The sequence below is a fragment of the Alligator sinensis genome, unplaced genomic scaffold, assembly GCF_000455745.1.
Source record: "Alligator sinensis unplaced genomic scaffold, ASM45574v1 scaffold161_1, whole genome shotgun sequence".
Lineage (NCBI taxonomy): Eukaryota > Metazoa > Chordata > Crocodylia > Alligatoridae > Alligator > Alligator sinensis.
The window spans coordinates 2,559,799-2,585,889 of NW_005841974.1; the positions used below are offsets into that span (position 1 = coordinate 2,559,799).

At 47.8% G+C, this 26,091-nt stretch overlaps 2 protein-coding genes across 2 annotated transcripts; both read right to left on the reverse strand.

Moving 5' to 3' along the window:
- Positions 1-2,156: 2,156 nt before the first annotated feature.
- Positions 2,157-8,423, reverse strand: LOC102381465 (glucose-6-phosphatase-like). Its single transcript, XM_006020941.3, has 5 exons — positions 7,934-8,423; positions 6,095-6,204; positions 4,724-4,829; positions 4,160-4,275; positions 2,157-3,201 (listed from the first exon to the last, which is right to left on the reverse strand). Exons 1-5 carry the CDS (start codon positions 8,149-8,151, stop codon positions 2,690-2,692), a joined length of 1,062 nt encoding a protein of 353 aa, XP_006021003.1. The 5' UTR covers positions 8,152-8,423; the 3' UTR covers positions 2,157-2,689.
- Positions 8,424-13,417: 4,994 nt separating this feature from the next.
- On the reverse strand, positions 13,418-23,111 carry LOC102381714 (glucose-6-phosphatase). The gene is made up of 5 exons (XM_006020942.3): positions 22,801-23,111; positions 19,548-19,657; positions 17,184-17,289; positions 15,350-15,465; positions 13,418-14,797 (listed from the first exon to the last, which is right to left on the reverse strand). The coding sequence occupies exons 1-5, from the start codon at positions 23,028-23,030 to the stop codon at positions 14,286-14,288; spliced, it is 1,074 nt and encodes a 357-aa protein (XP_006021004.1). The 5' UTR covers positions 23,031-23,111; the 3' UTR covers positions 13,418-14,285.
- Between the last annotated feature and the right edge of the window lie 2,980 nt (positions 23,112-26,091).

Here is a 26,091-nt window from a genome sequence, read left to right on the forward strand (position 1 = left end):
CCCCACAAGAATAGGAGAGTAGGTTTGGTGTGGGGAATAAAACATTCCTACTTTCTTCCTTAGCGTTTGCCCAAATAAAAGGCAGCAGTTGCAAAGTTTGTGCACCACCAGGACTACAGATTGAACAAAGCAGCTTGATCAAGAATACCCAGATGCCCATGTTCTTTTTCCCCAGAGTGAGCACAAACATTGAGGTTACGCATATCAGCTACAGAAGTATCTAAATGTTGTGGGCAATTTAGGGACACGTTTGTGCATAGACTAATTGGGAAAGACTATTTAATGGCAAAGAGCCAGGGAAGCAAGAAGTCTCCTGCATAATATAGAGAACCCTCCTACTAACTCAGTGAGTAGTGGTAGGCATACAAGGAAGCCTGAGCCCATGGCAGCAGAAAGGAAGAGCCAGTGCAAACGAGACTGACTGGGCACTCTGGCTTCCCATATCATCACTAGCAGCTGTCATCCAGAAGACAGGAAAACAGCTCAATATCCAGCAGCACTGTGTTGTCTGTGATAAGCAGGGTCAGGGCTATGCACACCATAAGCTCTTCTTGCAAGACTATTGGAAAAACAAGGTCATTTCCCTCTCCCCCCTCCTTCAAATGCAGAGCAGAGAAGCTTAGATTTACTGTTTCTCCTCAGACAGCTGGGCTATGGCCAGACATTCAAAAAGTCTGAGCCTGAATTGATTCAATCTTTGTAGGTTAGTCTAATCTGGCTAAGCTGAACTGGTTTGTAAATATACAGACATTCCCTCTGGACTGAAGAAATGTAGGCACATGCCCGCAGGGGCTCAGGCTAGAAGCCAGGGGGTGCTCAAGCAGTCCTCCCTTCCTTTCCACAGTGCTAAGCTGAAGTGGGGCATGGCCAGGCCCCCATAGGATGCTCTGATTAGGGAGGGGTTTCCCCCCTCACCCCACTTCATTGCTCCTGACCAGCAAGGGAGCCAGCAGGGAGGTGCACAGCATTTAGCACCCCATCAAAACAAAACAAAAGTCTCTCGCATTAGTTCAATCTCTTCTTAAACAATGTTTTCCAAGAAAGGAACATAAGGACATTACCAGCTGACCTGTTGATTAGCTCCAAAAAGCCCTAAGCAGACACTGTCCAGTTTGCCTTACACATACACCTCTCAGCATTAGCTAGCATACCACATGCTGGCTATGGTCTGTGCTGTGGGAGAGCAGAGTGGGGAATCCCTGCTTGAGCAAAGAGAGAAAACATGCACTGATACTGGGGGACTCTGGTTTAAGTTAAACCAGGAAGGGGTCTGGGACAGACCTTGCATGAACTGGTTTGACCAAAATCAGTTAAGTATAATACTACATTCAACCAGGTTTCTCTCAAACCAGTTTCAGCCATTTTCAAAACTGGTTTATGTACACTGAATGTCTGTTCTATTATAGGTTTAAACCAGTTCTTGATCACTTAAACCAGTTTGTATGTACTGTCTGTCCCTAGCTGTGTTGTTTAGAGATTTCCTCACGCAAGTCACTTAAAGGGGCTCTTCTATTTAGTCAGAAGTACCATTAAACCTCATCCCCAAACTCCCAGCTTCCTCCCAATACAAAAAGCCAAACTGTTCAGCAGCATAAAAGACCCTCTGGCACTGGGACAAGGCATTATCCCAACAAGAGCTGTACCCCTTTTCAAGTCACTGTGATAATAGATGCATTAGGAGTGTAGCATATTTGAATAGATAGTAGGTTTAGGCAATTGGTCATACTCATACCAGCAATGGGAAAAAAATAAATTTTAGTGAAAATAGGCAGAGGTTTTCCTTTCCTAACCCAGACTTAGGGCAGAAGCTCATGGCTCAGATGTTTATGGGGTAGTTTAGAAGTTAGCTACCCAGCAATTTCTGTACAAAGCAATGTCCTCTTACTAGTTTACATCTTGTATATGGAAATCGCTCAAGCAAGACATTTCTCTTTTCTGCTTCTTCAATGGTGAGTCTGTGTCCCTGAATGTACATACAAGCTGGGCTCTGGGGCAATCAAGCCATCTTTCCCCCCCCCCCTTTGCCCCAAGTGGTCTTACAGAATTTTTGTCCTTATACCTGCAATCCTGGGGACCCCCCCTCCCCATTTATTAAAGTGATACTAGACAACCACTGCCACAGCTCAGATCTCTTAGGAAGTAGAAGACCATAAATGTTATGTCTTATGAAGTCAATGTTAAATAGATCATACAGTGGTTACAAGCAAAAGGCAAATGCGTGGTGGGATACAAACAGGATACACGTGCTTCAGAAAGGTGAAACAGATCTATGCTAGTATACCTGTAGTAGGCTCAATGACAAAGCTGGAGTGACATGGTGCAAGGACTCCAAGCCAGAACTCCACTGCAGTCAAATGCTCTGCTTTGCTGCAGCTTACAGGAGCCCCTCTAAACATGAGCTTCCTCTGTGTGTGTGTGTGTGTGTGTGTGTGTGTGTGTGTGTGTGTGTGTGTGTGTTTAAAAACCCCTACCTCTAAGTCCTTTCCAAGCCAAGCTCAATAAATGTGTTTGCCTGAAGCCCAAATGGATTTCTTCCCACTTCAGCAGCCACATGCACACTGCGGCAGGAGAGAAAACCAAACCCAGACTAGGAGCAGTTTGTATCAGTTCTGTGTTAGTGCCACCAAACAGATACCACCCAAGGTGTCACAAGTAGACCCATAGGCAGGAAGTCCTGCACACAAAGCTTTTATGCGAGTTTCTTCTCTTGCATCCTGATAATGTGGGACACGCAGAAGGGGATGAGGCCGACAACAGCCAGAGGTACGGCTGCACTCTTGCAGAAAGACAGGCCATAGAACAGCAGCTCCACCTCAGTGGGCAGCTTGAAGGAGTCCAACAGATGCAGGACAATGAGTGAGGCCATGATGCAGCTCAGGCGGAAGGGCAGCTGTTGGCCCTGCTTCCCTTTGCAGCTTTCCACGTACATCTGGGAGTGGAGGGCCAGCCCCAGCCCAAAGAGGATGCCCAGGTTCCGGAGGAGGCCAGCGAAGGGTGTGGTGTCGATGTGAACCCACTCCGGCTGGTCACACCACCTCTTGGCTTTCTCCAGGGTCCAGAGCAGATCAACACCAAGAACCTTCAGCAGCAAATAAAAGCCCAGGGCAAAGCTGAAAAGGAAAAGGGTTGTGCCCAGGTATGTCCGGAGACTGGCATTGTAAATGGAGTGGATGTGTTGGAAAGCTTCAGCCACTGCCATGCCTGCAGAGGGAAATCAGACATGGAGTACACATTTTGAGGCAGGGAATTAAGGCCCAGTCGGGAACTAAGGCCCAGTCTCAACCTTCCTGCCAACTTCTGGCTGTCAGAGGGGTTGCAGTCATTATGCTGCTAACTTGCCTAGGGTCTGTCTGCAGATTGTGTGGGAGGCAGGAAGGACCTTCCCAAGCCACAGGGAAAAGCCATTTTGAGTCAGCAAAATTATTCCTCCAGCTGTGTCATCCTCCCCTACTGGCAGGAACAGGCGCCAGCTCCTTTACCTAGTTACCATGCCCTCGCGTGAAACAGCACTACAAGCCATGGCAGAGTGTACCCAACAGCAGGGTTTGGCATTGATTAGGAAAGCAGCAACTGGACCCCAGAGGAACTAAACTCTAGTGTCCCTAGCAAAAGCCACCCCCCACCCCCCCACAAAAAAAAAAAAAAGAAATATCACACACCTTGTTTCTACATGGCTGGACTAGCAGCATGATACTGATGCTAGCCAGCAGCCATCCTGTGAGGGGGCCTATTGACATCAGAGAATGAGCAATCGCAAGCCCCAGAGTGACTCTGCAAATCAATCACTTTGCAGTCAAAAACTGAGCTGGAGCCCCCAGATGACAGACATGGGGTTTGGCACTCTACAGCAGTTCCAGCATTCACCCTGGCAGAACAAGGTCTCCACTATCTGAAACCAGACATGGAAGATGCCTTGCCCCTGCTGTTGGGGGATGCCCAGGGAGCAGAGGATCTCCCATCTGGATCAACCGCCCCTACATTAGGTTAGCCTTGGTCAGTTCAGGCTTGCGCCTCCCCCCCAGCAATAGTTTTTGCTTCCTTGCAGGACAATAGCCTAGATTTAGCACACTCTCTCTCTCTCTCTCTCTCTCTCTCTCTCTCATCAGCCTGTGCTGCCTGCAAGTCATGGGCTCCTTCAGCAAATGCAGAGGAGACTTACCCGAAATTACTCCTGCAATGACTTGGTGTGGAAAGTGAGCAGCTAGGAAGATCCTGGACAGACACACGCACACTTGTACCCCCCAGAATGCTGTCCACAGTGCCCATCGCAGGCACCTGCAACACAGGGATTGCACAGCACTCAGCAGGGATGGGGCGTGAGGGATGTCAAGTCACTTCCCTACCAAGCAAGGTCTGCAGAGCAGCTCAAGAGACAGCTACAGCAGCCAGGCTGTGGAGAGCAGCTAGGCCCAGCCTTGTGGCTGTGAGATCAGAAAATGCTGCCCATCACTTCATTGCAGAATGAGGTCAAATCCATTGGTAGACAGCCTCTTATTCCTCCCAAAGGGAGGCTGCACATGCTACGTGCAAGGCACTAAGGCCCAGGCAGGCTAGCAGGCAGCAGCCCTGCCAGGGAGGTGTGCTACAGATTGGAGTGGGGCACCTCCCCAGCCAAGCTAATAGGATTCCCACTGCATTGATCAGCTGGAGGAGGTTGCACTTCCTGCCCTACAGCCCTTTTCCTGGCACCCAGGACAAGGCAGAAGCACTGCTGGGATCTTACTGTTTCTGGAAGGAGGACTGAAGGCATTGAAGCCAGGCATGGAGCAGAGCTGTCACCATCACATAACAGATGCCTGCCGAGCCCATAGCATGACCTGAGGGGCTGCCTGCAGAAGAGAGGATGGAAGAGTCACTGGCGAGTTCCAGAGAAAGAGAACACCCCCGTTTTGTTTCCTGTTCGCAGGATCATCCGACCCACACATAGAAGCAAGTGATCCAGTTGCTTTTTCCAGCTCAACCCAGCCCACTCATCAGGAGGCCACATGCTGCAAGCTCTCTATACTGCCATTAATAGCTTATAACAGGTTTATGCAAGTTTCCTTCAACAGTCACAGGCTTTGATGATACTTTACTCAGTGGCTGCCACTTGTTTAATGGCTTTTTGCCTTTTCCAGGGGAGGCAACAGAAGTGTTCCAGCTATTAGACTGGTTAGCCAGACTGCCAGCCCACCCCAGTGAGAGGCTGAATAGGAACCATAGCATGTGGGCAAGGGCAGCCAGGAAGGAGCCATTTATTTCTCCTCATCTCCCCTCTCCTGGAACATGATTTTGGCAATCATTTAACTCTCTGCTCCTGCCCTCATTCCCAAAAGAAGTCACCAGCTGGCCATTGACCAACCTTAGAAGTGGAAGTCAAGTACAACAACAGTCTGAGGACTATCTCCAGAGCTGCCCAGCCAGGCTGTGTCCAAAAGAGAATTCAACCAATGCAGGCTGCAGCTATTACCAATATGCCCAAGGCCTGAATCTCCAGAGTCCTCCACCAGACCACAGCCATGGGATCTAGGATTGGAGCAGCTTTAGCAGGTCCCATCTGTCCTTCTTTCCACCCTGGAGTCATTTGTTTACACTGGAGCACATACTGCTTACCTGCCGAGTCTGGCCCCTGCTTTAAAGGGTCTCAGGGCAAAGACTACCACACCTTGCAGTAGTGTATGCAATGCCTTAAATTCACAGATAGGCAAGAATGAGAGGTCTGACTTTCAGAGATACAAGACATTCTAACCGGATTTACACCAGACTCGGCATGCAGAGTGCCTCTGAAAGCTAGCTTCTTAAACACAGAGTCCTAGCCTCATAAGTCAGCAGCAGGCTCAGACTATTGTGCCAGAGAAGAAACGGCTTTAATTAAACTAAATCCAGGCAGCCTGATCCTGTATTGCTTTTGATCTGTGGTTATTGGCCAACTGAATTCAAACCAGGCCCTTATCCACATTGACTAATAAAACCCAATTCCACTCTAATCCCACTCCCACTGAACTCATTAGGAGTGCTCATGGAGTTAGGGCTACTTGACAGGCAAGGATGGTCAGCATCTGGAAGAGGTTTGGGCTGAGTTGCACAAAAGGGTTTGCCAAGCAGGGCTGCTTACCTGGCCCCGTCTCGCATGTGAGAAGGTACTGTTGGATCACTGGGGTAGAGGTGTTGCCATAGTAACTGGTCTCATGGACCCACCAGTAGGGTCTCTGCCCAAAGAGAATCCTAGAGTGAAATGCAATAGATCACAGTCATGGTCAGCACCACCTTCATAGAAGTCTATAGATCTCATCCCTTTTGCTCTAAATCTGTATTAGCACAAGTATTCAGGCATGGAATGGAAGTGCTGCCAAATGCAGACTTTGTCTTCCTAGTCAAGGCCAGCCTGTTATTCAGAAGAGACTTATTCTTGGGTTAGCAGAAGAAGTCTGTCATCAAGGAGGCCATCTCTGCAGGCTGCAGGGCAAATCCCTCACTGCTTGGCAATACTTCTCACTTGGGTTGTTTGGGGGATCTTCCAGTTTAAGCCAGACATTTCAGCTTGCCAAGTACAGGTTTGAGCATCCATGCTTAATATTCTATATACCAGTTTGGCTACCACAGTATACAGTTGAGTAACCACAGCTTTCCATGGCCACGCATCAGCCCGCCACCTGCCATTTTCCCCCATAAGCCTTGTCTTACCAACCACCATTTTGCCAAACATTGGAATTTTTAGGAACCTAACCCCAGCAGTTGGCAAGAGAAACCTGTAGCTAGTTTCATTCAGCCATCTTTGATTCAGCTGGGAACAAAGTAGGGATGACCCATCTTTAAATACAGCATGGTTGTTCAAGTCCTACCAGGCTTGTTCATACAGTGGTCAAGAGTTAGGGACACAAGCATGAGGGCATCTGCTACCCACCCAAGCTAGCAAAAATTTTGCATTTGTAGTGAACAAAGAGCTTGTGGCAGGGTGGGCTTCTGCTATGCTTTTCCCGAAATTCTCCTGGAAGACTATTAACCACATCTCATTTTTCTCAGGGTTTATTAAATCATGCTTGTGTCAGCACTTTCTACCCTCCAGGAATGTTCTCCACCAAGAAACCATCTCCTGCAGCACCTCCAGGCAGGGTACTGACAGCTTAAGAAGTCCTGAAGAAAACTGAACAAGAGGGTCTCCCTCTCCTCCCCTCCCAGCACACAGTTCTTTCCTGCAAGCTTCCAGGGCTTGCTCCACACACTAGCCAGAAGACTCCATTCTTCCAGGATCTGTTGCAGGAACCAGCCACCTTTCTATGGCTCTTCCCTCTCTGCTGAACTGCAAGTCTTCCCAGTTAGATGCAAAAAATAAAAGTGATCAAGGGGTCCTAGACAATACAGGATCAGCTAGGAGCATAGCTGATCTGTGGGGAGCCAGGACCAGTCTTGCCATACAAGAGGCCAGTCAAGAGAGCTCTGAACAGGATTCAGCTTCACTTCAAGCTAAAATTTCTTGTAGGCAAGATGTTCCAGACCAAGGGTCCCAATTACTAGCAGTCTCTCCCACACCCCAGTATAAATGGACATAGGCAACACAGCACAGTGTTAGCCTCTGTTTGGACAGTGACTCCCAGAAAGGAGAAGCCAATCCGAGTCTCTCATGAGAGAGTTTGAAGCGATGCCATAAGAGCAAGAGTACGATTGGGATACTGCTGCAATCTTCCCCCACTCTCAGACACATCAGCAAGGCAGTCCCCTACTGCTGTTACATACATAACATAATTAGTTATCAATATGGCCTAAAACTACACTTCTATGAAGTGCATATGCAGTCCCATTAATACATCCAAATCATAACAACCAGCACATTTAGCATACAGTATTAATAATTCATGTATTAGGAAGCAGGTGTACCCTCCCCCCACATGCTTTTTTTCTTTTAATATAAGCACAAACCTGAGCCAGTTTTGGGCAGCAAGATGCACATACTTACCATTTAAAGACCAGGTTGAGCCAGTCCCCAACCACAGCTACCCAGAGAAGCCTGATACCCACAGGTTCACAGAGGTGAAAGCAAACAGGGAAGAAGATGAAGAAAGTGGTTTTAAGGTCAGCAGCAAATGAGATAAAGAAGAACCAGTCCTGGCAGCTCTGGTAATTCTTCTGAAGGTAAAGAGTCATTTGAACCCCAAAGCTGTGTAGATGATCCATTCTGGTCTCTTATAGCATCTGCCTTGCACAAGAAAGGAGATAGCTAGGACTTTGAGAAAAAAAGAGTCCACTTCCTTTTTTGGTTGGTTATATACCATTTGGGCTGCAGCTTGTGTTTGCTCTTCAAAGACCCTCCCCCAATTAGGACATGTTAACACCTGAGCACCTCAGCAAACATTACTTCATTTGAATTCAACATAATTACCACTCCTTGGAGCTGGGTGCAGACATCTAGCTCAGCGATTTACAATGAATCAATCAAATCAATGATTAACCCATTATGACTGCACTGGCTCAAGGGGGGTGGGGGGGAGATGCTCTCTTGTTTTGCAGTTTTTTTATGTTTTTTCAGGTTCTGATTGGGAAAAGAAGCTTGTAAATGCTTTTGATTTAGAGCACGGTGGCCCTCCAAGAAGCAGCAGGGAAACAAGAGAGTTAAATGGATCTATCTTCAGTGGACAGGAATCTCAGAGGAATCCATATAAAATTAACCTGAGGCTAAAACCAGACAACAAGTTTAATCTGGGACAATCACTCCCCCTCACCTTTTGAGTCCTATCAAAAACAGCCCAGGACAATCATTTACCGATGCACCTTGAATGGCAATTCACTTGGATTAGTCTGCGTTGTTTTAGGGCAAAGTATTAATTCGAGCTAAAAACAAGTAACCTGGGATAAAGCCTTTTATTCTGGGTTCCTACAGATTTTAAGTGCTGTAGCATTCTGTAGGACAGGGGCAGGCAATTATTTTGGGCAGAGGGACGCTTACTGAGTTTTGGCAAGCCATTAAGGGCTGCATGACAGGCAACCAGGGGCAGATAAATATTAATTTTTTAATTTTTTTAGGGACCCCATAGGCTAGATTACAGCCCACCAGGCCATTCTTTTTGTCCACCCCTGCTGTAGGAAAATCCTAGAATAACATATTTTGTCCCTGGGGGAAATTGGTTGTGTTTTTTAGCCTGAGTCACCTCAGTGGGGGGGGAAGATTCCACTTCCAGCACATTTTGATGCTCAGAATATTCCTTGTGATCCATGGTGCATGCTTCTTAAGGTCGGTACCTTTAGGTTGTCTTTGTAAAGATGAGGATTTGTTGCCTTAGGATGAGCCATGTGTAGTGCGCCAGGGTCTGTAAGCTTCATCAGGATAAATATTAACTGAATTTTAAGAAATAACCATTATGTGGCAAATATCCATGTCACCTTAGATGTGTTCCCTGCTCTTAAGATTTAGCAATCAAGGCAAACAAAGACAAGCCCTGAAACACAACTCAGGAAAGGGTGCGTGTGGAGCTTATTCAGAGGGTGAGGGTAGAAAAGATTCCTGGTGGAAGTGGACTGTATGTAACGGGGTAGGCATATTTGTAGAGTGGAGGCAGAAGAGGCTTTGCTGTTTCCAAGGACATGGATAGATTGAGACTCTTTAACAATATTGTAAGAATGAACTCTGCTCAAATTACTGCCGTAGTGTCATCCCCAGACCAATGCTGCAATTAGGACAATTTTCAGGGCTTCCCATACAGATTCCTGGTATGCCCCCTTGAAGGCATCTTGCATGCTTACATTCTCCATCTTGTCTACCCCAAACCAGGAAACCAAAGCAAAGAATTGAAGCTTTCTGTGCTGGTGCAGCTTCTCAGAAGGGCAGAGGGAGATCTATGAATGATGCTGATTGTTCTATGTGAAAGTTTATGCATATTGGCAGCAAGGTCTCAGCGAGTGCAACAGTGGCTTAAAGACTTGAATGCTCCAGGAAACCTGCAGCCAGCACAAATAATGAGGCCACATTCCAACTCCATCTGCTAAAGCCATGCATGTTACTGTGAGGAAAACAGCAAGCAGTATATCTGAGCTCATCCTGCTGTAGCCATAATCTTAAACATAAAGCTTTGAAAATAACAAGGAAAGGCTGAAGCAATTCAGTTCCATGTAAACTGCATATACATTTGATCCTTGATTTAAAAGCTGGGCTCTGATGACTTTGACCAGAGAGGGTGCTGAGCTGGCTGTAGCATATGTGCTATTCCAAAGGAGCTGGATTGTCCAGAGGAGCTCCTTGCCCTCTCTTCCCTACCTCTCCATGGTGTGTGTTTTACTGCAGTGTTTCTCAACCTTTTAAGTAGCAAGTACCTCTTAACTTCTGAAAATGTTAATAAGTACCCCAACACACAATTTTCCGGGGGATTTTATATTTACAGACTAATGTGTGCTGTATGTTGGAAGAAGGGCTGTGTATATAAGGCCGTGATATGAGAGATGTCTGATCTGGTGTGGGTAGGGTTGCCACCTTTTACACCAGGGGTGCACAGCCCAAGTATGTACCTGGGCTAGAAGTGTTGTTGCCCAAAGCTAGGAGGGCTGAACCCAGTGCCATGCAAAGCATGGCATGCCAAATGATTACTGGGGAATTTTAATGCATGGCGCACCAAATTTTTTGCCATAGTTTTGAGAGGAAAAGAGGGCAAGAGAGAGAGTGTTGGGGTACCCATGTACCCCCTGCCTGTGTCTTGTGTACCACAGGTTGAGAAACTGTTTTACTGTATTTCAGACAGATTTTGCAGCTGAGCTGATCAGGGAACATGCTTTAGCAGCTACTGGTAAATCCTTCTCCTTGGCTTTGCTACCATTACATAAACCAGGCAGCCCAATAAGGACTAAGTGGACCCTGATGCCTGGCACTGGACACCACTTGGATCTCCTGCCTAACTGTCCACCCTGTTGACACCTGCTCTTCTGCGCTCTGCCCTGGTGAAAATTGCATCTGTACCAGCGGGCTGGCAGTCCCTACATGTTTGGCCTGTGTAGGCTTAGCTCACACATGGAGTCATCCATGCTGGGGCCATGAACCCTGCAGGGTGCCAAGTCTGAGCCCTTGCGTTGACCTGGATCAATGTCTGGCAGCTCTGGGCCATGTGGGCAGGAGTGTCTTGTGTGACCCATGGGTCCTAAGAGGAAAGGTGGAGAGAGGGGCTTTGGTCCCATGGGAATTGCACCTCAGGATTTTTATTTCCAGTGTGCATGTTGCTCAGGGGCCACTTGCCCCCTGACTCCTTAAGGCAGTTGAGGGTCATGCTGGGGAATTTTGCTGTGAATACAGGGTGTTGCGGAGAATGGAGCATCCCTGTGCTCCCTCTCAGGAGGTGCCTGTCAGCAGGTCCCTGGGCTAGCACCAGGCTGTCCTCAGGATGCAAACCCAGTCCAGTGACTTCCAGCCAGCCACTCCCACCAGCTACTCCAGTCGAGGTGTTTTCATGGAAAGTGGAGTCAGAATGCAGCCTCTGGGCTGGGCCAAGTACACTTCCAACACCTTTGGGAAAAATAGCTCTTGGGCACAGGGTACTGATTAAGTAGCTGCAGTTTGATAAGCCCAAGAAACAAGATCAGAGGCTAATGACCTTTTTAATCGCAGGCTGATAAAAATAAGGAGCTAGGGCAGTTTCTAGGGCAGTACCTAAGAATCGATCTTAGGACTGCTCTTGTTTATAAATTCCTTAATGACCTTTCTGGGAAAAGTGGGAGTATGCGGATGAAATCTGCTGATGACACAAAGTTGGGAGGCATCATGAGAGGAAGATGGGGATATTGTACAGAAAGAAACTGGATGACCTTGAGGACTGGAGCACAGAAAGGAGATAAAATTCAATAGAACAAAATGCAAGGTCACCCATCTGTGGACAAATGGGATTTTTCCCAAGGGGTGCATGGCATGGTTTCACCCTGCTTTTGGATCATGCCAGTGAAGCAGCAGCCAGGGACATTTTTGACATCCCCAGAGCAGGTAGGAATCATCTCCCCCCTGCACCCCCCTCCTCCATACTCAGCAGCACCTCCTCTCCCCTCCCATTCCCTCCCTCCTGCGCCCACTGCTGCCTTTCTTCCCACTGTCCCTGGATGACCCAGGAGTGTGGAGAGTCCCAGAGTCACTCTTACCCTGCTCCAGCCAGGCTATGCAGGGCCAAACTCAGCTGGGGACAGTGTCAACAGCATCAGTGGGTGGGTTCCTCTTTCCTGCCTGATCCCCCTGGATGTTCCCTGCAAGCCTGGGAGCCATTTCTGCACTTTCAGCTAGTTGGGGACAAAGCCAAACCCTATTAAAAATAAGGCCTCTAAGACCAAACAGGCCAAGTGGCCAGGGACATGCCTGAAGTGTGTTATGCCAGTGTACCTGTGTGCCTCCATGGTTGGTCAGGCAACATAGCCCTAATGATGAATCACATTAGTTCCTCCCCCATCCTGGCCTGCCTTTGGTTTATTTCATTCATGTTTTTAGAAGGACAGGTGCCGGCTTGACAGCCTGCAGGTTGAATTTTCTCTCCTGTGCAGGCCTAACCCAGGGGTCACCCCTTCCTTGCTGTCCTTTAGTACCCAAGAAAGCAAAATGCCTGCCTGTCTCGCTCCCAGGGTGAGGAGCTCAACTCTGCCCCAAGAAAGGTATATTTGGCCAGTCTCCTCTCCATTACCCAGAGAGATTTGAAGTCAGGAGCAGGAAGCTGACACATCCACCTTGCAGTGCTAAGGGTAATGTGGGATGTTCCCAGAGCCTGCTCTGGGGTAGACCAATTCTTCCATTCATGGCTTAAAGATATTTTAATAAATCAAACAGAAATAGCAGTTCTGGAGGACTGCATCACTACTGTCATGTATTCCCTGTGAACAACTGGCTGTGCTACCCCAGGCTTTTAATCCTGCCTTTCAGAAGCTGTGCTGCTGGCAACTCAGGATTGGGCTCCAGAATTTCAGGCAAAAACAAAGGACCTCTCAGATATGTTTTTGGATTGAGCGCCCAGGCATGACCAAGAGTTCATATCTGTCAGGATTCATTTGTGGGATAGAACTGAATTACCAACATCTACAGAAAAGTGGAACTTCCCTAAGGATTAATCCTGTACAATGTCCTTGACTATGTCTGCTTGAAGAATGAGACAAAATGCTCTGCTGGTCAGCCCCACTATGAATGTCATTCATATTCATAGTGAGGTGGCCAGATGAGCGGAGAGTGAACTGCTCTGATTAGCACTCCGTGAAGCGAAAAACAGTGTAATAAAGAGGAGTCACTGTGATGGTGAACGGACCCATGATAACAAGACTCTTTTCCCTCTCTCGCCACTACCGTACACTGGGAATATTGGGCAGCATTGTTGAGGGGACAGCATAGGGAAGTCCAGAGCTATTTCCCCCTATGATTTCTAATGGATTAACAGTATCCAAAGTGAGGGCTGGATTTCCCTGAAGCAGGGGAGCAATCCAAACACCTTACCACCTCTGGTGACGAAACCACCTCAGGATTTAATAAAATGCCCTCTGTTTACATATAGGCACACATGTATACATACTGCTTTACACACAAGATAACTGCTAGGCACTGGGTACTCAATGGGACACAGAAGCTGGCAAGCCCCAAGGCTGGTGGCATGTAGGAGCTTTTCTGCTAAGATTTTTATACTTGGTCTCTAAACATCACTCTCCTGCAAACAGCCTCTGGTCCTCAGTGAGGAGCTATCAGATCAATCATCCCAATAACATGCAGGCATAAGTACCCTCCACCCCTGGCAATGCCAATCTCCTCACGTGACAAATACCAGGGGAGGGATGAGGTTAGCTTGTGTCATCTTGAGAGTGCAAACGGAGCTGGGATGACCTGCTAGGAAAATTGTGATGGCTGCCAGGGGCTTCCACTTGCTACAGTCTGGTCCCAGGGCTCCACTGTTCACCTTATCACATATGCCATCCGAGGGACAGGAGAGGAGCTGTATCCAGTGTCCCTCTTATGGCAGTGGGACTTGCTGTGCATGCAGCCTGCATATGAATGTATCCCAGTCTCTAAACTTTGACCTGCATCATGAGATCAGTTCCATAGGTGGCAGTTCTACTGTGTAAGCCAGACAGGGACTTCCCAGGAGCCACGCGGGGCTGGTCCCAGGGTGAAGTCAGTATGTGCAGATTTGGTGATAAGAAAGCAATGGCCATGGCTGGGTCTAAGCCAGCATCTTCTGTAGCACTGGCTGACCCAGGACTCACTAGATCCAGTTCTGGCACTTGTACCCAGACACAGGTAGGGGGACCAAGAGCCCTAACTTTCTGTTCATGGGACATGGCACCCATGATATATATAAATATCCAAGTTCCAATTCCTTTTATACAGCTTTCTTATCCTGTTGGCTCAGGACCTGAGAGATGCAGAAGGGGATGAGACAGACAGCAGCCAGGGGCACAGCTGCACTCTTGCAGAAAGACAGGCCATAGAACAGCAGCTCCACCTTGGTGGGCGGTTTGAAAGAGTCAAACAGGTGCAGAACAACAAGTGAGAACACGATGCAGCTCAGGCGGAAGGCCAGTTGTTGGCCCTGCTTCCCTTTGCAGCTTTCCATGTACATCTGGGAGTGGAGGGCCAGCCCCAACCCAAAGAGGATGCCCAGGTTCCGGAGGAGGCCAGCGAAGGGTGTGGTGTCAATATGAACCCACTCTGGCTGGTCACACCACCTCTTGGCTTTCTCCAGGGTCCACAGCAGGTCAACACCAAGAGTCTTCAGCAGCAGGTAAAAGCCCAGGGCAAAGCTAAAAAGGAAAAGGGTTGTGCCCAGGTATCTCCGGAGACTGGCATTGTAAATGGTGTGGATGTGTTGGAAAGCTTCAGCCACTGCCATGCCTGCAGGGAGCAGAGGGTGAGAGGAGAAACAGCCAGTCAGAATAAGAAAGCATAATTCCTGGGACACGCAGCTCCATGATTATCACCATGGTGTCATGTCATCCCAGGGAATAAGTGGTATTCAGGTGGCTGTGCCTATTCTCAGCCTGGAGAGAAAATATTATTTACCTACTTTAGGCATTGACATACTGTGTTCTCCTCTCAGAGTCCCAAGCCTGCTGCACATGTATACCTCAAAACAGTATTTTTTGGCCAGGAAAACCTGCCAACCATGATAATTAGTTGTGTATTGTTCTATCTGTGTGACCTGGATAAATATGTTGAAGTGCCTGGAGGCTACAGGCTTTCCAAAGACTTGTACCATAGTGTGTATTCTCTGGAAAGGCAAATGTAGTAATTGCATAGCAAACCTGGACATATGCAGCTTCGTGATTATCCTCATATAACCTAATATAAGTGATTAGTACTGCCCAGGGTATAGGCTATGTAATATTGCAGGTGGACATCAACTAGAATGCAGGAAGATAAGGCAGCTCTTTTGACTGTACTGACCTGAGATGACCCCTGCAATGACTTGATGAGGAAAATGTGCAGCAATGAAGACTCGGGACAGACAGACACAGATCTGTACTGCCCAGAACCCTGTCCACAATGCCGTCCGCAGAAACCTGCAATGGGGAGACAGTTCAGTTAGTGGCAAAGCCAGTGGGGTCAGCAAAGCTTGTTCTTGCTCAGGGATGTAGGGACACATTTCCTGCAGTGTCTGGGTAGGAGCAAGAAGGCTGGGATCTCTGAAATGCCTCCCCCTGACAGCAGGGTAAAGGGTCACAACATAAAACCCTGACAGTCACTGATTATGGCACTACTAACCCACAGAGCTTGGGGAGGTCCAGGGTTTGCACTCCACAGCCAGGCCACATACCACTTTTAACACACATTAAAAATATCTAGGGGCAGGTTTCCTCAAAGACTCAATGTTAGCTTAACTCTGCCAGTAACAACAGAGATCCCACTGACTTCAACTGGGACAGAGTTCAGGTAACACAAAGCACTTCTGCTCCCACAACCCAAGTGGGGCCTCAGTCAAAGACCATCAGAGTCAACAGAAGGACTTTGAGCCAGGCCTTTGTTCAGACTATACCGCAGAGGGAATGATTCTGTCCCAGTACAAGGGGTCCAGCTTGTAGGAAGTATGAGCTGTGATTCTCTTTGGGTGTGTCTACACGTTGCCATGCTTTACTACTTCCTTTTGGAAGTAGTAAAGCATGGTGCAGTACAGGTGGTTACTGCACTGTGCGCATGGCACACAGGTAAATTTTGCCGCTACATCATACCCAGGGATGCACCGCTACAGCAACGTAGCTGGCCATCTCATGTAGACACGTGATTGCTACACTGTAGCATGCCATATGCCACAATGTAGTGCACCCTTTTGCTATGGCCTTAGCTGGCCTAGCTTCCAATGCCATGGGTGCTTGTGAAGCCCTTACTAGCCTTTTAAACCTCTTGCTCAGCACTTACATGTTGGCCTGTAGGCAAGCATTTGCATACAGGTATATAGGTGTGTATGAGAGAGCCATTGTGCTACCTGCTTCCTGCAACAGAAAGTTCTGCTGCTCAGCTACATGATGCATGAAGGGCATTGACAGAAGTGATGGCTTGTCACACGATCAAGCCCCTGATGTGCTCAACTGCTGTGCACTGACTGACATGCATGGCTGCAGAGCGCTTTAAAAATGCCAGATTGCATAACAATCTGAAGCTTCATTACATGAAGGTTCAGATGAAGATGCTCCAAAGTGGAGCATCTTTATTAATATCTATCAATATGCACCAGGAGCAGAGTTGGGCTGAAGCAGCCCAATGCTGCCCCTGTTGCTGACTGCACAATGGGAAGGGGAGAAGGGAGGGGAGAGACTTCTGTGTAGGGTTTGCCCAGCCTGCATTGGAAAGTGGGGCAGGTGGATTTGAATCTCCCCACCCCTCCCGAGGTGGGGGTGGGCTCCAATCCACCTGCCCCACCCTCTAGCTCAGGCTGGCAAACCATCTGCTCCCTTCCTCTCCCTCCCCACTCCCCTCCATTCTGAAGACAGCACCAGAGCTGGGAAAGGGGAGGGGCAGGGGTAGGGGAGAGCAGCTGCAGACACATATCCACTCCAAACTGCAGCTTGATCCCCCAACCCCCATCCCCCCAACCCAACAGCCAATGTCTGCTGGGTCAAGAGACCACTAACTCATGGCACTTCCTGCAAAGCACCACGAGTTATAGCAGGGAGCTGCACATCTGTCAGTGCCTGAAAGCTCACTTTCTTTTACTGGTTCAGAATGCACCTTCCCCTACCCTCTACACTGAAGATATGAGACTGACTGTCCAAATGCTGCTTACCAGTATTTAAATGTCGGCTGTTTCTTCCCCACAACAATAGAAAGAATGGCTGTCACCATCACATAGTAAACTCCTGCTGCACCCATTGCATGACCTGAGGGACTTCCTAGGGGAAAGAAAGTGCCCATATTAGCTTTTCTCTGGTTGTTCTTTGCACTTTAGAAACTTTCCTCCCTGAAGACTAACAGCAAAGAGTGCCCAGGTTTCTAGGATCCCTCAGCTGGAAGTCCAAAAGCCTGCTTTGCAGCACAACAGCAGCCAGTTCCAGCAGGACACTGGGGATTCATCAGTGTAGGGACAGGCACTGTGAGAATCCTCTCCACTTGTAGCATTCGGAGTGGAGGAGAAGAAGAGGAACTCTTACAAATAAGGCGTTATTGGTAGGGGGGAAATGTGGAATGTGGGAGGGGTCTCCTAGGCCATCAAGTCCAGGCCCTTGCATTTGCAAGCAGCTGTTAACCACAGAAATCCCACAAATTGCCACTTCAACACCCCACTCACAGCTATGAGGCAAAACATCTGGAATCTCAGTGACAGTCTACCCATAACAGGGGTAGAAGCAGGAGAGACCAGGGCATTGCCAATGCTCTGCTACGGCAATGACAGGGCAGCAGATTCTACAATATCCAAGATCCCAGATATGCTCAGAAGAATCTAAGGGAAGGACTCTCCCCATACTACAGAGGAAAGGGAGAATCCTCCACAGACCCTGCCAGTCTGATCTAAGGAAAAAATCCTTCCTGACCCCATATTTGATGATCATTATGGTCCTCAGTAGAAGAACAAATGTCTAAGTACAAAATATGTAGTTAAGTATTTCAACAAGGGAAATAAGCCTACAGCACTATGACCACTCAGAGCAGAGAAAGCTCTGCAAATTCCCCAGGGCCTGTGGTACAGTCCCACACAGATATGGCAGTGCCAGCTCTGTTCATGCACTGGGGACCTGGATGGAATCACTGTAATACTTGAAAACTCCTTGTCCTTTAGGCAGCCTGAGCCCCCGCCACCCTCTCCCCCCAACCCTGCATATACATTAACCAACCCACTAGACCCCACTGGATATCATCCCATCCTACAGAAACTCAGTGAGGGTAGTAGCTACAGAAATAGCACCCAGCAGAAGTTGGGATTAGACTGCAGGAGGTATAGCCAAAGGCCAAATCCAAAAGTACCTCTTTGTCCCCTAAGTATCACCTATGTAGCAGTGTATGGGTGATTTTTTTGGTGCTTATGCAGATAAAAGTTCTGTATGCACCAGTGTAGCTGTGCCTCCCTTCTGCACAGTCTCAGAAAGCTGCACTGTGACTGCCTAAGCTCGGGGGTGCAAGAGAATCTTCCGAGTGCCTGCATAGTGCCAGGTAACTCCTGAAACTTTAGTTGGAGAAAAAGCCACAGGTTGTAATTATTTGACACCAGAAGATCCATCCACCTGTTAGCCCATTAGTAAGGTACTTGCCCAGGAAGCAGAATACCTAGGCTCTGGGCCCTTCACACCCAGAAGGGGTTTGAAACTCCATTTTTCCCTTCCTAGCAAATTATTCTAACCACTATGCCACAGACTAGGCACAGACTACAGTGCGCCTCTGGAAGATGGCATGCTGGGCAGTCAGGAAAGGGAGATATGTGGGGCCAAGAAACAAAGAGCAAGCCAAAGGGAGCATGACTCAGTGAAGTGGATGCTGTGATGGAAGGGCTCTGGGCTTATCCCCCTTCTTCTGCTGGGCAGGATTTCTCCCTTCACTATGTACCATTTGACCCGATGAATGCAAGGTGCAGAAATTTTGAGGAAGAAGCCAGATGCCAGGACCTTCTCCCTGACACTGAGTGTCCTTCCTTTACTAAGCTTCTAGGCTAAGAGGTTGGATGTTCCCTCTCACTTCCTCCCCAATTTTAGTTCAGGATGTTTCCACACAGATGGAAATAGAATCTAAAAGCTATTTAAGTGCCAAATGGCATTTGGCCCTAAGTGACTTGCTTTGTCAGAGAGTCTGTGGTAGAGCAGGGGATTAAAACCAAGTCTCTACCAGCCTAGGTTAGTGCCTGGTCCTCTGAAACCATTCTCTCTCTCTCTGTCCATCCCTGGAGAGACATTTCTTTGTACTAGTGATATCACAGGCCAGCACTTGTGACAGCTCTTTGCCTCACCCTCATACATATATGGATTTCTGAAGCCAGCAGCTTGAATCATGAACCTTTGCTCTGCATAGAGATATCAATAGCCCCCCATTCCTTCCCAGGGCAACTGCTCAGTTGGTTGGCACATGAACACTTTCTTCCATATGCTACCCCCTGGCATAAATTGTGGTGCACAGTTCTACTCCTTTACCCCTCTCTCTAGGTAAGTTTTAGAAGATGCCTCACCTGGGCCAGTCTCACATGTGAGAGGGAACTGCTGGATCACAGGAGCGGAGGTGTTGTCATAGTAATTGGTCTCATGGACCCACCAGTAGGGTCTCTGCCCAAAAAGGATCCTGAAACACAAGAGGAAAGGTGGCTTTAGTTGTCTTAGACACACAAGAAGAAAAGCAGGCTCAAACCCCATCACCTAAACCCTGGCATGCAAGCAGGGACTGGGGAAGGGATGAGGGGGCCAAGTCTGGGGTAGTCACACATATAAGGTCCAAGAAAGACTTTGAGAATAGTGCCATAGAGAAGTAGGGCTGGAAGGGACCTCAAGAGATCATCTGATCCAACCCTCTGCCTGAGAAAGGATCATGTCTATCCAAACTGTCCTATGCAAATGCATTGTCTAATCCCTTACAAAACTACACAGTCAACCCTGACAAGACATAACACCCTAACCAGCCACAGGTAAAGCCGGGGGACCATGGTGAACAACATCCTGCTGCTGCTGCAAAGGTTGTTAAAATACACTTTAGAAATTACATACCCTGGTTTACATACTCTCTTTCCATGCATCAACTCCTCAGGGAAACCAAAGCAGCTAAAATGGGAGGGGGGGGACACGGAAAAAAGAAAGACCCACCTCTGGTTTCTCCAAGTTTACATTTTCTAGCTAATAGCAATAAATGTGCTGGCAATACTAAACACACAGACACCTCCACCTTCCCAACATAGTTTGTACATGTCTCCTCTATACATGTATGTGGCACCATGGGTGGATCTCAGCTTTTGAAAAGCAGGGGTGTGAGTGCATCCTCACATATAATGCAACACGTATTTTCTTCCAGGTAAAAATAAACTAGAAGCTTTACTAATATTCTAGGGCAGCGGTTTTCAACCTTTTTTCATTCATGGACCCCTTTGGAAATTTTGAATGAAGGTGCTGACCCTTTGAATATTAAGTGTGGGTATTCACCAACTTTTGATTGATCACAGTCATCCTTTGTGGACCCCTTATGCATAGTCGGCAGAGCCCCAGGGGGGTGGATCACAGGTTGAAAGCTACCATGCTAGGGGTCTGGGGCCATATTGTTCAGTTTAAGATCAAAGCAAAAACAAATCTAACTTCATTGGAATGTGCATTAATTTGCTCTAGCCTATATCATAAAAAATTACAATAAACTAGGTAAAAATAATCAAAGGATGTTGTTGCTTTAGTTTTGTTGTCATTAGAATTAAATGCACATCTCTTTCAGATTCGTAAAACAAATTATAGCCTTCTTGTGCATCTTGACAGTGAAATAAAGAGTTCAGAAGGAATCAGGTAAATTAATATAGGCCATGAAGTCAAGTGACTCCCCCGCTGCTCCTTGAATAGAAAAGCTGCTGTCACTGCCGCTGCCAGCCAGTTGGTTTTAAATTTTGGGTAGACCAGGAATCAAAGGGGGTACAACTGTGCCCCCCACAGATCCACCCCTGTGTGGCACTGGGCATTCTCCATATCTCAGGGACCAGAAGTTGGCAGCATGAGCAAAGAGGCCCTGACAAGCTCAGAGCTGCCATGGACTTTCCCTTTTCCACCTCACTCAGTGCAATGCAGAGGCATGCAGTTGGGACCAGCAACTACATGTTCTATGTGGTCACTTGTGAACCCTTTCCCACTCCCTTCACATGGGTCTGACCCTGCAGCAGGACACAAGTTTTAAAACACTATCAGTGAACATTAAAAAATAATAATTATTTACATTACTTTATAGAGGCTGAAGAGAGTGTAGGACCCGGCATATGGTAGCTACATGGTACTTAATTGGTCTAGGTGGATGCAAACTAGGACTTTCCATTAGTCATGCAGCGTGCCTTAGCCTGTGGTATAGGGAGTTAAGAAGTTGCAGTGCCATAGTGTCATAGGAAGCAAGGTGAGACCCCACGCATGGTAATTGCATGGATACAGAGTTGTAAGGTGGCTAGACATACCGAGACAATGGTTTTAGTATGAGGTGTACAGTTGCTGGGGTGGGGAAAATTCAAAGGTATTAAGGCTGCTTACAGATGTAAAAAAAAACCCAAAACAAAACAGTGTTTTATTTAAACTCAGCATGCTCCCATGCCGAGCCCAGCGCACGCCCAGAAGAGGTATGGTGTTAGTTTGACCTGACTCACCCAACTTCTGTATAGATTGGGTGCTTCAGCAGGGTTTTTCTGGTGCTTGTATCTAATAGCTGACTGAATCACCTTTAGATAAAAATGCCAAAAAGCCCTGTTGAGGCTTGCGCTATACAGGCACTGTGGAGTTGGGTAGAACTGATGCGTTGCCTCTTCCAGTAAAGTGTGTTTTTGGTGGGGGGGGCGGTTCAAATTTGTCAGCAGTCTTTTTCAGTTAGTGGTGCCTGAGGGCAGTTCTCAGTTCATCCCCTCTGTCCTGCTTCTGCCTGGTGGTTTCAAGTAGCTATCTTCATATTGGCTGGCCCGTGATGTTTACACTTGATAATAGCCAAAAAGCCAAGAAGCTATCATGCAGGCATTGCCCAAAGATGGGAAGGTCTCCCAGGGATACAGCCTGAGACCCTATATATGAACTTATACATAGGTTGATCATTGCTCCTAGCTCATTCCGCCACACACCTCCTTTGACTCCCATGGCAACTTCACCAGCAGATGCACACTAATCTTTTCCCTACTGGGATCCAGCCCCAAGATGACACCAGCTCTGGGGAAGAACAATGTCCTTAAGAAATGCACCTCTGAAGTAAGCAGGGTTGTGCCCAAAACAGTGTCTGCCCCCCCCAAACACACTTACCTCCTTGCCCATACCCACCCCTGCTCTATGCCCTTTTCTATCATGAGCTACAAACAGACTCACTTTTCTCTAAACAGTGGTAATGTAAGAAGCTCTAAGCACTCTGCATCCACCGATCTCAGTGCCCTTCACAAACCAAGGCAAATATTGTCACCTTGTTTTACAGCTGGGGGGAAATGAAGTCTGCTTAAGAGAAGCCCATCTAGAGCTAATGGCTGCATTAATCCCATAAAATGAACAAGTAAAGCTAGTTCAGGTCTTCACTCTGCTGCTGCTTTGGAAGGAAATTTGCATCCTGAAAACTTGAAAGAGGTTTCCAAATTTGCTTTGGAAAGCTCCAGTCTGGAGCCACCTTCAACCTGCCTGGCAGTTCATACAGAAATACACCTTGGCAATCATCTCAAAGGGACAAGCAGGGATTAAGCAAGTGCTCCTAGTACAGCAGGGCCAGGCACAGCACAGCATACTACTCACCACTTAAAAACCAGGTTGAGCCAGTCCCCAATCACGGCCACCCAGATGAGCTTGATGCCCACTGTCTCACAGAGGTGGAACCAGATGGGGAAGAGGATGAAGAAAGTGTTTCGCAGGTCAGCGGCAAAGGAGACAAAGAGAAACCAGTCCTGGGCACCCTGGTAGTTCATTTGCAAGTAGCGAGTGGCCTGAACCCCTGCATCATGCAGGACATTCATTCCAGCCTCCATTCTTGTCTCCTGTCGGCACCTCAGTGTCAGCAGTAAGCACAGAGTGACTTTGGTCTCTACTGTGCTCCGGCTGTTCTCTGGCTTGGATTTATACCCTGCGAGGCTTGTTTGCAGCCTGTAGGTCACTTGCTCCAGCACTGATCTTTGGACCCAAAAAACACTTTTGTCAAAGGTGCATCACCGGGAAGGAGTTGATGCAAACATGTTTGGAGAAACTTACGTAAAAGCGGAAAAAAAGGGCTGACAAAAACAGAATGTTGTGTGCCCTGCTCTGCCACTGGGCACTGTTAACCCTTTGCAGCACCAGGGGCCTCCCCATGCTGGAGGAACAGTTCAGGTAAGTGAGGCAGGATTGTCTCTTAAAGCAAGTACAGCATCCCACTCTGTACCGTCCGTAATTTTTGCCAATTCCTGATAAGATTTCCTGGGTTTCCAAACTTCCATAATATCATTCATTTCCTAACGAAGAGTTTCAGATACAGACATTCACTGAAACTCAGCGGGTGTGTCTACATATCGCCATATGGTGATGTTTCTACTGCACCATGTTTTAGTACTTCCTTTTGGAAGTACTAAAACACAGCACAGTACAAGCTGTTATTGCACCATGTGGGCAGCACATGCTTAGATTTTGCAGCGATGTCACCGTAGTAGCGTGCTGTAGCTGGGGAGTGTGCCACTACAGTGATGTAGCTGGCGATCACGTGTAGACACATGTGATTGCTATGTTGCTGTAGTGCGCCGCATGGTGATGTACTGCGTCACTACATCACTGTAGGGTGACACGTAGACGTAGGCAGTGAAACTGAACCATTTAGATCTCAACACCCGACATCCCCTGCATATCCCCTATCCCTCCACCTCCCCAGATGCACGTCCACACACATCCCCATGTACCTACCCACACACTCACCCCCCGCACACAGTATACAAGAGTAAGACTTTATTTTGAGCTATTATGCATATACACTCCTCAAAAACATATAAATCAGGACTAAAATTATTTTTTGAAATAAAATTAAAATGTGATAGTAGTAGATGTTTGATTTTAGTATACTTTTTAAAATCTATAATTTGTTTAAATAATATCTTCTAAAAGATGTATGCAGCTCTTGACAGATCACCAAAACTCATTAAGTGGCCCTTCAGCCAAAATAACTGCCCACTCCTATAGCAGGGCAACAGGATTGTTTTGCAGCTTTAGAACTAGCTTAGCCAAGTGCTTCTATGGGATGGCCTGTAGAGAGGTGATCATGCCTAGAGGAGGGGGTTGGACTAGGTGACCTGCTAAGGTCCCTTCCAGCCCTACTTTTCTATGATTCTATGCAAGGAGGAAGGTTAGATATTTGCCCTATATTGAAGAAAGCTGAGATCTCCCATAAACCCAACTCTAGGAATTGGGGTTTTACCAAGGGCACCAAGCATTGTGAGAACAGGTGATGCCGCTAGCTGAAGCAATCACTTTGGAGCAGCCTGTTTGGGATTGAGATGATGGAACAGTCAGCAAGTCTGTGGGTCCCAGTTATTGTTTATCAGTAGGGCCCAGCTCCCCAGGACATGACCCGTGCGTGGCTTGACTGTGACAAGCTGAATGGTTCAAGGTTCTTGACCTGAACTTTCACACTGAGAGAGATAAGTGATGCCTTTTCACTGGCTGGCAATCATTAACCCCTCATGCTGTTTCCCCATTCACTGACATCACCTTGTTTTGGTACAGAGGTGCTTGGTTGTCTCCTGTGAACGGCACCACTATTTGAGTAGCCTATCTCCACAAAATGACAGCAGCAGCAGTGGCCAGCAAGGGCCTGCCAGTCAGAGGCTGGGGAGGCAGGGGCCTTGGACCAAGGTCACAGAGTACAGGAACTGCTCCCCTGGAAGCTCAGTATCCCCTCAGTATGACTGGCCCAAGCAACTGCCAGGTCCTCTCCATCCTGCTATCCATTAGCTGGACCCTGACTAAGCTGTCCCCTCTTCCTCATTCCCTCCTTCTCCTGCCATCATGCCCTGGCTGCATCTTCCACCTCATCACCATAGCTCTTGGTGTTGCAGTAGCACCCTGAGACCCCATCAGAACAGTGGTGACTCCTCAATCCCTGCCCTGTCTACCACAGTTCAGTCTTTCCTATTTCCTGTGAATCCCTGGAGTCCCATCCCTAGTTTAAAAGGCAAAGAAGCTGAAAAGTTTCCACTAACTGGATTGTTCCCCCCATTGTAGCCCCCACTACTTCAGATGTCTGGCCGTCACCTTCTAGGCTGTACCTCACACAGTTCCTGCCTATACCTCTGCTTCTCTGCCTTGCTGTGTTTCCAGAACCTAATGCCAAGGCACTACCTTCATCTCCCTATCACTGTCCCAGCTCTGTGTTACCATGTGGATTGGAAGTGGCACAGGTCAGCCTGCTCTTGAGCTCTCTGCATGGCAGGTCCTGGTCCTGGGCCTCCCTCTGGACGTGGTGTAGAGTAAATAATGATGATAAAACTCAGCTATCCACTGTTGTATTGAAGGCACGCCACAGAGCTGAGGAGTTGTATCTATTTGCACCTCCACATGCTGCAATATGAGGATGCTCAGCTAGTGTTTGCAGGGCTGAGGGGCAACCACAACCAGAGATGATGTTTCCTGCAGAAACAGACCACTGAGCTATATTCCTGGGTGCAGCAATGTGGGCCACAACAGTCTTCACAGGCCAGATTCCTGAGCACTCAGGCTCTCCTAAGTAAGTTCATTAGGCTCCTATGCTGCCTTATGAGGGACTTAATTGCAGGCACCTCAGGTATTGGCACAGGTTCTGCCTCTGCTACCTTGATATCAAAATTCAGAGTCGGGCATGACCAAACCTATTTGGCATAAAACCAGTGAAGTTGTTTGGTTGAGTTTCCAGTGCCATAATGACAGGGTGTTGGAGGTTGGCTGGTACACTGCCCAGATGCCAAATCCTTATCAAAAGAAATGTGTTGACAATGCTGATTCACCCAAGAACCATCTTGCCTGCTGCACTAGGGGGGCTCAAGGCAGGAAAGAGCTACAGAAGTATCCACAATTGAGCTAAATGTTTCACTC